Source organism: Symphalangus syndactylus, chromosome 3 (genome assembly GCF_028878055.3).
Source record: "Symphalangus syndactylus isolate Jambi chromosome 3, NHGRI_mSymSyn1-v2.1_pri, whole genome shotgun sequence".
NCBI classification, from domain to species: domain Eukaryota; kingdom Metazoa; phylum Chordata; class Mammalia; order Primates; family Hylobatidae; genus Symphalangus; species Symphalangus syndactylus.
The window spans coordinates 9,665,737-9,677,125 of NC_072425.2; the positions used below are offsets into that span (position 1 = coordinate 9,665,737).

Here is an 11,389-nt window from a genome sequence, read left to right on the forward strand (position 1 = left end):
GCCCTTTCCCACACAGCCAGGACACTGGGAACCGGAGGTGGCCCATGCATTATTTACAGGGTAATCGCCAGCATCGCGGACTGTGAGGACCGATAACTCCCCAAACACAGCAAATTGGTTGGGTAAACATTTCCTCTGCCAACGTGTTCTTATCATCAGGGATGCAAATAAGGGGTGCGGGAGACTCAAGGGAGACTCAATTTCCGTTACTGGTTGTAGCTCCAGGCACAGGCTGGGTGATTTCTCTTGATCTCTCTCTCTCTCTTTTTTTTTTTGGTGGTGGTGGGTGGGGATTGTTCCTAGTCTTTATGTTGCAGGACAACATCAGTTAGGCAAGCATAAATACCAGCAGAGAGGAATGGCACTCTTAGGCTGCCCCGCCCCCAGGTATAAATTCTCCTTCCTCCTAAATCTCATTGAGTGTCTTGCTAATAAGGTTGATTACTTAAGTGCAGAGTGAAGGAACAAGGGAGCCGCTCTCCCTGCCTCTGCATCAAGCTTTTTTCCCTATCTGCTATAACATCCATCACACCCCACAGTATCATAGGTAGATGACTGCTCTGCAAACATGTACATTCTGAGCATAGAGTCAGGAATCAATCACCCAGCAAATGAAGAATCGCTGTTCTACATCTTTACAGGCAGATCTGAATTGAGTCTCGCCTCAAGATAGAACTTTAATATTCAACAGGATTCCAGGGAGCTTAAAAGAAAAACAGTTTTAGTGCAGCCACCTGCCAGTGCATTTTATTTGCAGGAAACTGGTGTGTGCTTCTGTGCAAATGCATTCAGGGCTGCGGGGAGGCGGGAGGAAGCTGAGGATTGCCGCAGTGGTGTTTGGGTCATTTTCTCAGAATCTAATCCAATTACTAGGGAGGAAGTTACCTCCATGACAGCAAATCTTCACTCCTAACTTCTTTGCTGAATTGGAAAATACTCTCCCTTCTAGGAACAAAACCACTTGGGGATGAGGCTTAGCTTTGCCTGGTCAGTGTGAAAAGAGGTCAGCGTGGTTTCCACTTCTTACTATACATCCTCCACCCCGCCAAAAAAGTAAAATTCGAGAGAGCAAACCAAGCCTCCTCAGTAGAAGGAAAACCACGATTGCCAATCTCAGCACCCCAAAATGCAAGGAATTTAATATCTTGTTATTAGAAAGTAACACACACCAACTCATCTTGAAATTTTCAGTTTGTAAAGCCCACGGTGGGGTGGCTTTAGCTCCCTCTCACCCCTTCTCTTCCCGGGGAAATGGAAGCATACTTCTTACACCACCTGCCTGATTCTGTTGCTTGTCTTCGTCTATTACTTTGAATAACTACAGCACCTTTTTCAAGAAAAGATGTAAAGTTTGTCTTTATTCATCCTTCAAGGCCCAGCCCAAATGCCACCTCCTCCAGGGAGGCTTCTCTGATGAACTGAGTTAAAACTGGCTGCAAACTATTTGGAAACAACAACGTCACTTTGTTGGCACAATGTCTGCCTAGGAGTGAGCCACGCAGCTGTCCCCAGACAGCTTTCTGGACACGATGCTCATGGGGGGATTGACACTGGGTCTCATCCACATCTGTAACCCCTGCACAAAGTCCAGTAAATCTAGTGCACAGGAGTGGCCCCTGCAGCCACACGGCCGGGGGAAGCAACAATACAATGGCGGCGCCAGTCCAGACGCCTCTCTCCATTCCCCTCCTGGCAAAATCCCCAGGAGCAAAGGCTCACAAGTGCTGAGGAGAAGCTGCTGAGCTCATGCTGGCCTCGGTCAGGAGACCACACACGGTGCCACAGGCTTTTTGCTCCCCAGAGAAGGAATGCTTTTAAAAGATTTCAAAGATTAGACTTTAGATTTAAAAAACAAATTTTAAAGATACCAAGCTATTCAGCTGCCTTAAAACCAAACAATTACTCTCCTATAGTTCTTCTAACCCTGAATGCACTTTCCTTTCTGGCCATGGATAAGGCAGAGGCACAGATCTGCCTCCAGCTCACAATCAGTCTGGGATTGCAATCACACACCCATCTCCCAACCCTCGGGAGGGCGTTCCTCTGAGCACAGCCCTTCCTCTGAGCACCTTCATTTTCCTGCCTGCAGGATGTGTCTCTGAGGAGCCAACTGGCAGGCTCAGGGTCACAGAGCCACAGGACAGTCTATCCCACACCCTACCCAACACGGCAGCACGCATCAAGAAGCGGGAGGGGGGCCAGCTACGCGTGAAGACACGCCTGGCCTCAAGATAACTAACAGCTAATAATTACCCATCCTTTCCCATGTTCCAGGCACTGCACTGAGTCTGCTGTATTATTTATCTCATTTGATCTTTACAAAACCCCGGGAGATGAATACTATATTGAGTCCCATTTTACACATAGGGAGACCAAGGCTCAGAGAAGTTAAGCAACTGCTTACTGTCACTCAGCCAGGAGGCCTGCCAGTTCAAGCTGGACTGGCTCCAAAGCCTACACTCTCAAACCCAGAGCCAAGTGCTTCTTCAAAGAGAACGGAGCCCGTGCCCCATGCCTGCCACTATCCGTGTCCCTGCAGTGCTCAACCCTAGCTGCATGGAACTACCTGGTGAGGCTTCCAGGGCTGTACATGCCTGGGTTCCCCACAGGGACCCCAGGGCAACAGAAATCAGAGACTCTGGGGGTGGGGCCTGGGACTCAGTACCTTGCAGCCTCACCAGGTGGGTTAAAGGTGAAGCCAGGCCACAGAAACACCAACCTGGCTGGAATATGCTCAGCTGTGACCCAGCCCCATCAACAGGGCACTGGGCTGAGGTTTCTGGAGCATCCTGTCCTGCTTCTGCCCATGAAGAGAAGGCAAGAGAAGAAAAGAGAAAGAGGAAAGAAAGAAAATAGCACACAGGCCAGGGTGTGCGGGGGAGCTGAGGACAGAGCAGCGCTGCCTCCTGCTAAAATGCGCAGTGCATTAAGGAGTGAGGGCCCTCTTCCACAGCAGATGGCTCATGCCCTCTGAAAATAGAGTGCCCGCTATGGTATCAAATGGGGCTTTAAATTTTTAAGCAGTAATGCTGTGGCACGCACAGGCAGGAAGGAATGTTCCAGGGCCTGCAGTCCCAGGGGCTCATGGAACATTCTGGAATCCATTTGCCAACTCTCTGCTCCCCCCGCAAATGCCTCCTTCCTGGGCTCAGGGCTCTGTTCTCGCCTCCTGACTCTCGCTGGCCCCCACAGCCCAGAGGCCCCTCCAAGTGCCGCCTCCCTCCTCTAAGCTTCTGAGTAATTAAAGGCTCAGTTAGGCTTTGGTCTAGTTTGGTGTTAATAAATGTTGGTGGAATCTTTTAAATGCATCTTACTTTAATTCTTTTAAAATGATTTACTCAGGTGGCTAAAGAAAAAAAAAATTCCATTCCTGCAAGGTGAGGTGCTTTATGAACTAGGCCAGTTGCCCTGGGTACCATGATGCATCCTTCCTGCCCAAGAAACAAGGGTCCTGTGGCCATTCCAGACAGGCACTGGGACACAGAACAGGCAGTGACTCGGAGCTTTCAAGGCCCGTCAGAGCTGGGTGGGCACTCGAAACCTCTAGCCCACCCTCTCCCTCTCCAAGAAAGGGGACTTGCTTTGTCCAGAGTTTCCTGAGGGTTTGTAGTTCAGCACCAGGAATGTTGACCCGAGTCAGGGCAATGCTGTCCTCTCACCAGGCTGCTCCCACCTTCCCCAACGAGGTGGGCAGTGAGAGCACTATCTGTCCCCCTAGCATGGAGCCAGCCCTGAGTTACAGAGGCCCCCTCACAGACCTCCTGTCATACTCCTGAGCTGACTCCCATTCCAGAAAGTCCAAGGCCAACCTGCAGAGTCATGGCTTTGCTATTGTGTGTGTGTGTGTGTGACTGTGTGTGAGTGTGTGTGTGACTGTGTGTGTGTGATTATGTGTAAGTATGTGTGTGTGTGACTACATGAATGTGTGAGTATGTGTGTGTGAGTGTGTGTGTGTGTGACTATGTGTGAGTGTGTGTGTGTGTGTGTGTGGTGTGACCCCACTCCCTCAGGGTGGGAAAGTTCCCTGCCCATAGGAACTACATGCAAATGCCCCTTTCTTCTGGGGAATCAACGGGTGGAACAGAAGGGCCCACCATTCCTCCTTGTTCCCTTGGTAACTCTCCTAGGGGGCCCCCAGAACCTACTTTAACTACAGAATACGGGGTCCTTGGGTGGAATGTACCAAAAGGCTGGTGGGCTGTGCCCATCAGGAGAAGGCCACCTGACTAAAGTGGGGAGTGGGGGAGACTGAACCAGGCGGTGAGCTCCGCCATGTGGGTCCGAGTGCCTACTTCCCTACTAACAGCTGTTTGGCTTGGGACAAATAAGTCCACCTCTTGGGAACCAGATTTCCTCTTCTTGAACTGGAGTGAAAAATCCCACCAACTTCACATGGTTCTTGTGAAGATTAAGTGAAATAATGGATTCAAAATGTGTTATGCAAACGACACTCTGCTGTTCCCATGTGGTTCTGAAGGTGACCACATAGCCTGCTTTAGCCCCAGGAAGGCATTCATGGGGATGAGCACCTGTCCAGCTACTGGCCAGGTACAACCATTCAAGGGCAGAAAAAAGATCTCGTCTAGTAAAATCCAAATGGCCATGCATTCCTGGGCCCACGGGCACTCTCCAAGGTAGCTGCTGGGTGACAGCCCCAGCCCTGTGTACACAGATTATGACATCACTCAGAGACGGGCCTTGTGTCCCGTCTCACCATGCCCATGTGACTTCTCAGTGGAGCCTGCAGTGACAGGGAGGCAGGTCTAGTCCTCTCTTCCTGGGCCACTCTTGGAAGTCTCAAGCCACCTGTCTGTCTACCCACCCATTCACCCATCCATCCATCCATCCATCCACCCACCCACCCACCCTCACCCATCCATCCACCCACCCACCCATCCATCCATCCGTCCGTCCATCCACCCTTTCACTCATTCACAAATATTCTGAGTGGAGACAAGCCAGGAAAGAGTCAAAATGGGGCCTGCAAGCTAGCCAAGTCTTGATGCTGGCGTGAGCACACAGGCATGTACACGCACGCACACGCACACAAACACACACACACTGCGCAGACTCACCTTCTCCAGTAGCTGCCTCAGCTGTTTTGTGCGGGCATCCCGTGAACACATGGTCTGCTGTGGGGCGACCACTGTGCAGATACACCTGCCCTCGCTGTCCTGGGCAGAGCTGTACACCTGCCAGCTCTCCTCAGGGTTGGTGGGCAGCACCTGGAGAGGGGCGGGGCGGGGACGGAGAGGGAGGGAGAGAAAGGGAGAACATGAGGTTGTGTATCAGAGCCAACAACCAGGGGAAACTGTCCACATCCACCCCCAAGGAAAAGACACGAGGAAATGGTCCCAAGACATGTTTGACCCAAAGGGAAGAAAGGGTCCCTGGGAACAAAGAGGCACAGGTCTCCTGTTAGGGGGCCCAGGGGTGGAAGGATGTCAAAGAGGCAAGACCCTTTACATTCTTAAAATTTAGGTTCAACTCAAGGGATGTCTGCAGTTTGTCATCTGGCCAAATTGATCTGCTGGGTGGATGGGAGGGGCAACTGGGGGCCACAGGCTGGACGAGGCGCAAGGCTGGAAAGCAAAGGCCGGGTGGCTTGCAGCGGGCACGTATTTCAGAAACAGGATATCCTTCCTGTAAGTCAAGCACAGGTGGCTGGCACCACTAAGCCTCGCCCTGCCATTCCCCGACACTTGCAGACGAAGCACCCACTGTAACAGCCCCAGATCCAGCAGCCTATTCGCCCAGAGCCGTGATGAACCCCAAGCCGCGGCAACCTCCCTGCCGGCAGCGCGGCAAAGACTGACCCGAGAAAACACTAGGTTTCCAGCTCCTTGTGGGCTCCACCCACGAGCCATTTGGTGGATGTCGCCAAATTGCTGGTGACATGCTGTGCAGGGGTCACCCCCAACCTCAGTCCTGAGGTTTGCCCAAAGACCACCAAGAAACTGGAGCTGCCCATGTCTGGTCTAACCTTGCAGCCCAGCCCCGCCAGGTACAGGGGCGGGCACTCCTGAGCCTACACGCTCCATCCTGCTGCTGGCCCTACTGTCTCCGAGCGCGCTCCCCTCCGGTGGCATCAGGTCATCTCTCTGCTATTTTTAGCATGACGATGGGGAGGAGAAGTTGGGCTGGGAGAATCTATAGTAGTCACATCTTTAATCTCATTCATTCCCAACCCCAGAAGATCGGGACCCGCAGGCAGGAACAAAGTCATCATGGAGGAATCGCCCTCCGATTCCTGTAGGAGCAGGGGGGGCGGCCTCAAGAGGGGTCTTAGGAGGGAGCCACACCACGGAGCCCTCTTCACAGAGCACTCTGGCAGCAAAAAGGGAGAGGGAGGGAGACTCACGTCCTTCACCTCTCCTTTCAGCCTAAAGGGGCAGTGGTCTGGGGCGCGCCTTCCCGGCGGCAGCCCCTTCCCCGTGCGGCCCTCCGGGTGGCGGTTTCAGCTCAGCCTCGCTCAGCCATCTAAGTCAGCTCTGCCCAGAAGCAGCCCTGGCCACGGTTCCCCTCCCGCTAGGCTCGAGAGGGAGACGCGATTTCAATTTCAGAGGCCAGGAGGGAGGGGTGCGCGCAGAAGAGGAAGGCAAAGGCGAGGGGTGAGCGCCCAAGGGCAGGCTCCCAGGGGCCCCACCCAAGCCCCCTGCACCGTCCCCGGAGGGGAAGGAACGAACCCTCCTATGGACTGGGGAGGAAAGGGCGCCTTGGGACTTTGGGAATGCAGGCTCGGGCAGGAGCTCCGGAGCCCACCGGCCGCGGCCCCACTCCCAGCCCGGTCGGGCCAGTCTGGCTTTTACAAACTAGGGCGGGCTCAGAGTCCCCGCTGGACCGAGCCCAGACTAGGGTCTAGCGGCGACTCCACCCCTCACTCGCTGAGTGTGACCTTGGACAAGTCCCCAAGTCCCCAGCCTTAGTTTCCTAACCTTTCCAATGAGGGGCTCATGATTAGTGACCCAGGACTCCAAGCCTCCGAGAACCCACCAAGCTCCCCCGGCCCCGCGGCGAGGGGCCCAGGCGAAGGAAACGCCGCCCCAGGGGCGAGCGGGCGGAGATGGAGAGGCCCAGGCTGGGGGAGTGGGGAGCAGGGTCGCCACCGCTGCGCCGGCCCGCGACGCCTGCCCTTGCCCGCCCTGCTCCCCGCCGCCTCCCTGGGCGACTCGGGTCCCGCGCGGCGCCCGCCCAGCCCCGGGCTCCGGACCGAGGAGCGGGGGGAGGAGGAGGAAGAGGAGGAGGAGGAGGAGAGGCCGTGCCAAGGCGGCCGGCGGGTGCACTTACGCCGGTGCTGCGGTCCAGCGTCCCGCCGCCGGCCGCCGAGAGCTTGGTGGTGTTGAGGCCCACCAGCGAGGGCAGCGTCTGGGACATCCAGTTGGTGATCATGGCCATGGTGCTCAGCACGACCCCGATCTTGAGCAGCGGCACCGACATCGCGCCTCGAGCTGCCTCCAGCGCCCGCTCCGAGCTGGCACCGGCTCCCGCGCCCAGGCGGCCTTCAGGCGGCGGGCACCGCGGCGGGCAGGGGCGCCCGGCTGTGTCCCCGCGCCCCCTCGGCCCGCCGCCGCCCGCCCGCCGCCTCCGCCGCCCCGCGCGCCCCGGCCATCGCCGCGCCTTCCCCGGGCGCCAGGGAAGGTGGCCAGGCGGCCTCTGCCCGCCGCGCCCTGCGCCTCGCGCCGCCCGCCCCGCGCCCTGCCTTGCCCGGCTGCGTCCCTCCGGGCTCCTCCGCCGCCACCGGGAAGCGCCGTCCGGCTCTGAGCGCTGCGCGGGCTGCGCGCGGGGGCCGCGGCCGGGAGGCGGGGCTCGGCCGGGCGGGGCCGACGCAATCCGCCCAGGAAATGGGTGGATTTTTCCTCTCGCTCGGCTCCCCGCCGCCCCCTGGCTGCTGGCAGCGAGGTCTGCAAACTCCAGTCCGCCCAGGAGTTGGGATCAGGGTGACATGAGGAGACGGACGCACCAACACCCTCAGATCATAAAATACCCGGCAGCGGCGCGGGGACTCCAGCTGGGGGCACGGCCCGCGGCCCTCTCGTCCCGGGGCTTCTCCCATCCTCAAGCCGGGGCACCCCTCTCCGATCCCCGCAGAGGGACCGCTTTGGGGCAAAGGTTTTCGGCAGAGAGACGGCGCCATCCTGCCTACTGGGGCCCTTTTCCGCGGTGATTCGAGGGTCCCAGCCAGCCTGGGCCGTCGCCTGAAACTCAGCAGGCAGAGCCGGCTCCGAAAAGCAGCCAGACTAGCGAGGGCCTCCAGCGCCAGGGGGGCGTCGGGGCATCAGTGCAGAGTTAAAGGCGCCCCTGCGATCCCTGGGCAGCCGCGGTGCCCTAAGGCCTTGCTTGGGAGGAAGGGAGCGAACCGGCACTCCTGGCACCTGCACAGCAGGGCGGGGGCTGGGGTGGTCCGCTGTGGCCCGCGGTGAGCAGGGAGGGCCCTGGGAGGGCGCACACCCGCAGGAGCTGCATAAGGTCTGGGGCTCAGGCCTGGGCCTCAGGAGCTGAAGGGGCCACGCCCGTGAGCGTGGTGTTGGGGAGGTGGGTGTGTGAGGCGGGGACTGGGGTCTGTGGTGTAGGGGTGTGGGTTGGGGGGTGTCCTCACTGGCTCAGAGGTGGGGCTCAAGTGCTGGCGCCCAGGCCCAGAGGCAGGGCAAGTGGCGCACGCTGCCCCTCTCCCGGCCCTCTGCGGCGACCGCCGCAGTACTCACGCGTGTCGGTCCCACCCGAAGCGCAGGCCTGACTGGGTCAAACACGTTAATAGGGCTTTTGCATTTGCAGAAGGCTTCTAATCGGAGATGAAAGCCGCTTCCTCCGGGGCCTTCCATTAAGCTTTCCCAGCCATGTGGGAAGGAAAGAATCCTCCGGATAACTCACTACACTCTTCTCTGCCTGGGCGAAAATTAATCTCCCTTCCTGGATGGGATTTGAAAGACGGACGCCGGGCCGCAAGGAGCGCGCCTCCCTGGCGCCCGCCTAAGAGGAACAACGCCTTCCTGGGGCTTTTCTCTCTGTGTGCGCAGTCCTCGGCTGTAGAGACTTCAGCTGCAGCCAAGATGATCCTGGCCTGAGTGCTGGGCGTGAGACCCGCTAGTTAAATGAGCCCCTCAGATCTGCTTTTCTGATTAATACTGTAATGCCGGGCTGGGTCGGAGGCCAGGAAATTCCAACTGTTGGGGAAGGGCGCCATCTCCCAGTGTAAGCTGGGACTGCAGGCCCGGCTCACAGACTGGGCCCAGGCCGAGACACAAGTCCGGTTGGGCTGGCTCCGCCCCCCTCCTCTGGCCATGCATGTTCAACACCGATTCAAGGCCACAAGCCGTGTCTGTCCAGATCACTCACGCCGCTTCCCGCTGCGGAAGGACAACGACCACTTGTTCTGCGGGAACAACTTCAAAGGCAACCCAGTCCAATCCACAAAACTCTCAGGCCATCTCAGAAACCATAGTCATTTATTGAACGAAGTACAAGATTAACCTGCACTTGGACTGCTCGAACGTGCACCTGAGCGGCTCCAACCTGTCCTGTCCAGTTTCTAAAATCTGTGATTCAGTGGGCGTAATGGTTTTGAAAGGGTCGTCAGATAAGGCGCAAGTAAGTGTAATTTGATTTAGAAGGTCGTGGAGCATTCCAGAAGGAAACTATGGATTATTGAAGAATGAAGGCATTTGGATTAGAGGATCCATGGCGCCAGCCAATACCAAGTGTTCCTAAAGAGGACTTTCAATCCCAATTTCTTCACGACTTATCTTAAAGCAAGGACTCATTACACCTGCAGCTCTGAACAATCATATGAATACTGATGGGGCAGGTGCTGCGCCCCAGGTGGCACTGGGGCTTTGCCATGCCTGGTACCCAATCCTTACTGAAGTGCATGGTGTGGTGGCATTGACTCCACTGTATAGATGAGGAGTCTCAGGCCTAGAAAGATGATAAGACCTGTCCAAGGTCATATGGTGACAGCCTATTTCCAGGGCTAAGCCCATACACATGGTAGCATCCTCGTCTCGTAAATGTCATGGCCATAGTTAAATCTCATGAGCCCCAGAAGTGGCATGAGTTGCATGGCATGAGCTGCATGGCCACAGAAGCCCTGGCCGTCTGCACAGTTCCATGAGCCACAGAGGCCGCCAGAAGACATTTCATGGGCCCTTGCCTTCCACGCTCATGGGAAGGACAGGAGGCTGCCCACCCCTTTCTGAGTCCCGGCATAAGCCTGCACCACCTTCCCTGTCATGACAGGTTAGACCAGCCAGGTCTCTGTCCTCATGCCAGCCCCTTACAGGCCTTGACCTTGGTGGACTCTGTACAAATTCATCGACACACATAAGAACAAGCACACCCCCTCCGCATCTCCCGGCTTCACAGCTCAGAAGATGCACATGTGAGAGGGTGCGCCTGCCCAGCTTGCTGTAGACCTTGCCAGAGGTGGACACACATGGGCTGTTGGAGAATCACCTCGGGAAGCCCTAGGACAGCCACACGGCGAGCTGGGAGGGCACAGACGACACCGACACCCACGGTCAGACGGCCACCAACACCCACAGTCAGAACAGTGAGGTCCACAGGCTGCAAACCTACTCAGGTCCCAGAGCCAGGAGTGGCCGCTTGGAGAGAAGCAGGTCTCTGGGCCACTTCCTGATGCTCCTTGGCAAAGGACGCCCTCAAGGGACAAAGTTTGGACGCCTGGTTGCTGTTTAAAAATACGCATACTGTCCTCAGGCTATTGGCAAATAGCTTGAAGGGAAACAAGGGGAGGGGAGGAAGAAAGGGAGGAAGAAGGGGAGAAGAAAAGAGAGAGACAAAGACAGAGAGACAGAAAGACAAAGAAACAGAGAGGAGACAGAGAGGAAGACAAAGAAATGGAGAGAGAGAGAAGAGAGGAGAGACAGAGAGAAGAGACAGAGAGAGAGAGGAGACAGAGAAGAGACAGAGAGAGAGAGATGAAAGACAGAGAGGAGAGAGAGAAGAGAGACAGAGAGAGGCCCCGCATGGAGCCACCTCTACTTTTTCTACGTTGTATGTACCTTTTTCATTTCCTTTCTGTGCTGGAACATTCCTGGAGCAAGGAAAGGACCTGGCCTCAAGCCAGGCAGCATGGGAGGAGCCACAGGTCCCCTGAGCACTCCCTCTGGGCAGCTACAGAAGACCAGCATGGGTCTTCTGAGGCAAGTGTCCCCTACACTCCCCTCCTCTGAGGCCCCTGGGTTCACACATGGGTGGAGGAGTAACTGCTCCTCACCCCCTTCCCTGGAGAGGATTTCCGTCCTGGCCTGGCTCCCTGTGCCTGGCAGCACCTCCCATAAGCCGACAGTCTCCCAAACACCACCTGCATCGGGCGTGGCTGTGTGACCTGCAGTTTTGGCCAGGGGAGGGAGAACGGCTAAAGGCCACGACG

The 11,389-nt window shown here is 56.8% G+C and overlaps 1 protein-coding gene across 2 annotated transcripts in view; it reads right to left on the minus strand.

Annotated features, from left to right (window-relative positions):
• Positions 1–8,168, minus strand: part of OLFM1 (olfactomedin 1) — a 34,535-nt gene extending 26,367 nt beyond the window's left edge. Inside the window, exons 1-2 of one of the 2 annotated variants that reach the window (XM_055270435.2) lie at positions 7,985–8,168; positions 5,076–5,225 (exon numbers count right to left, since the gene is read on the minus strand). In XM_055270435.2, coding sequence (XP_055126410.1) covers positions 5,076–5,225; positions 7,985–8,134 — 300 coding nt within the window. In that variant the 5' untranslated portion in view covers positions 8,135–8,168. Of the gene's footprint in view, positions 1–5,075; positions 5,226–7,287; positions 7,761–7,984 lie in introns of those variants that run through there. The other variant, XM_055270434.2, reaches the window with a different exon arrangement.
• Between the last annotated feature and the right edge of the window lie 3,221 nt (positions 8,169–11,389).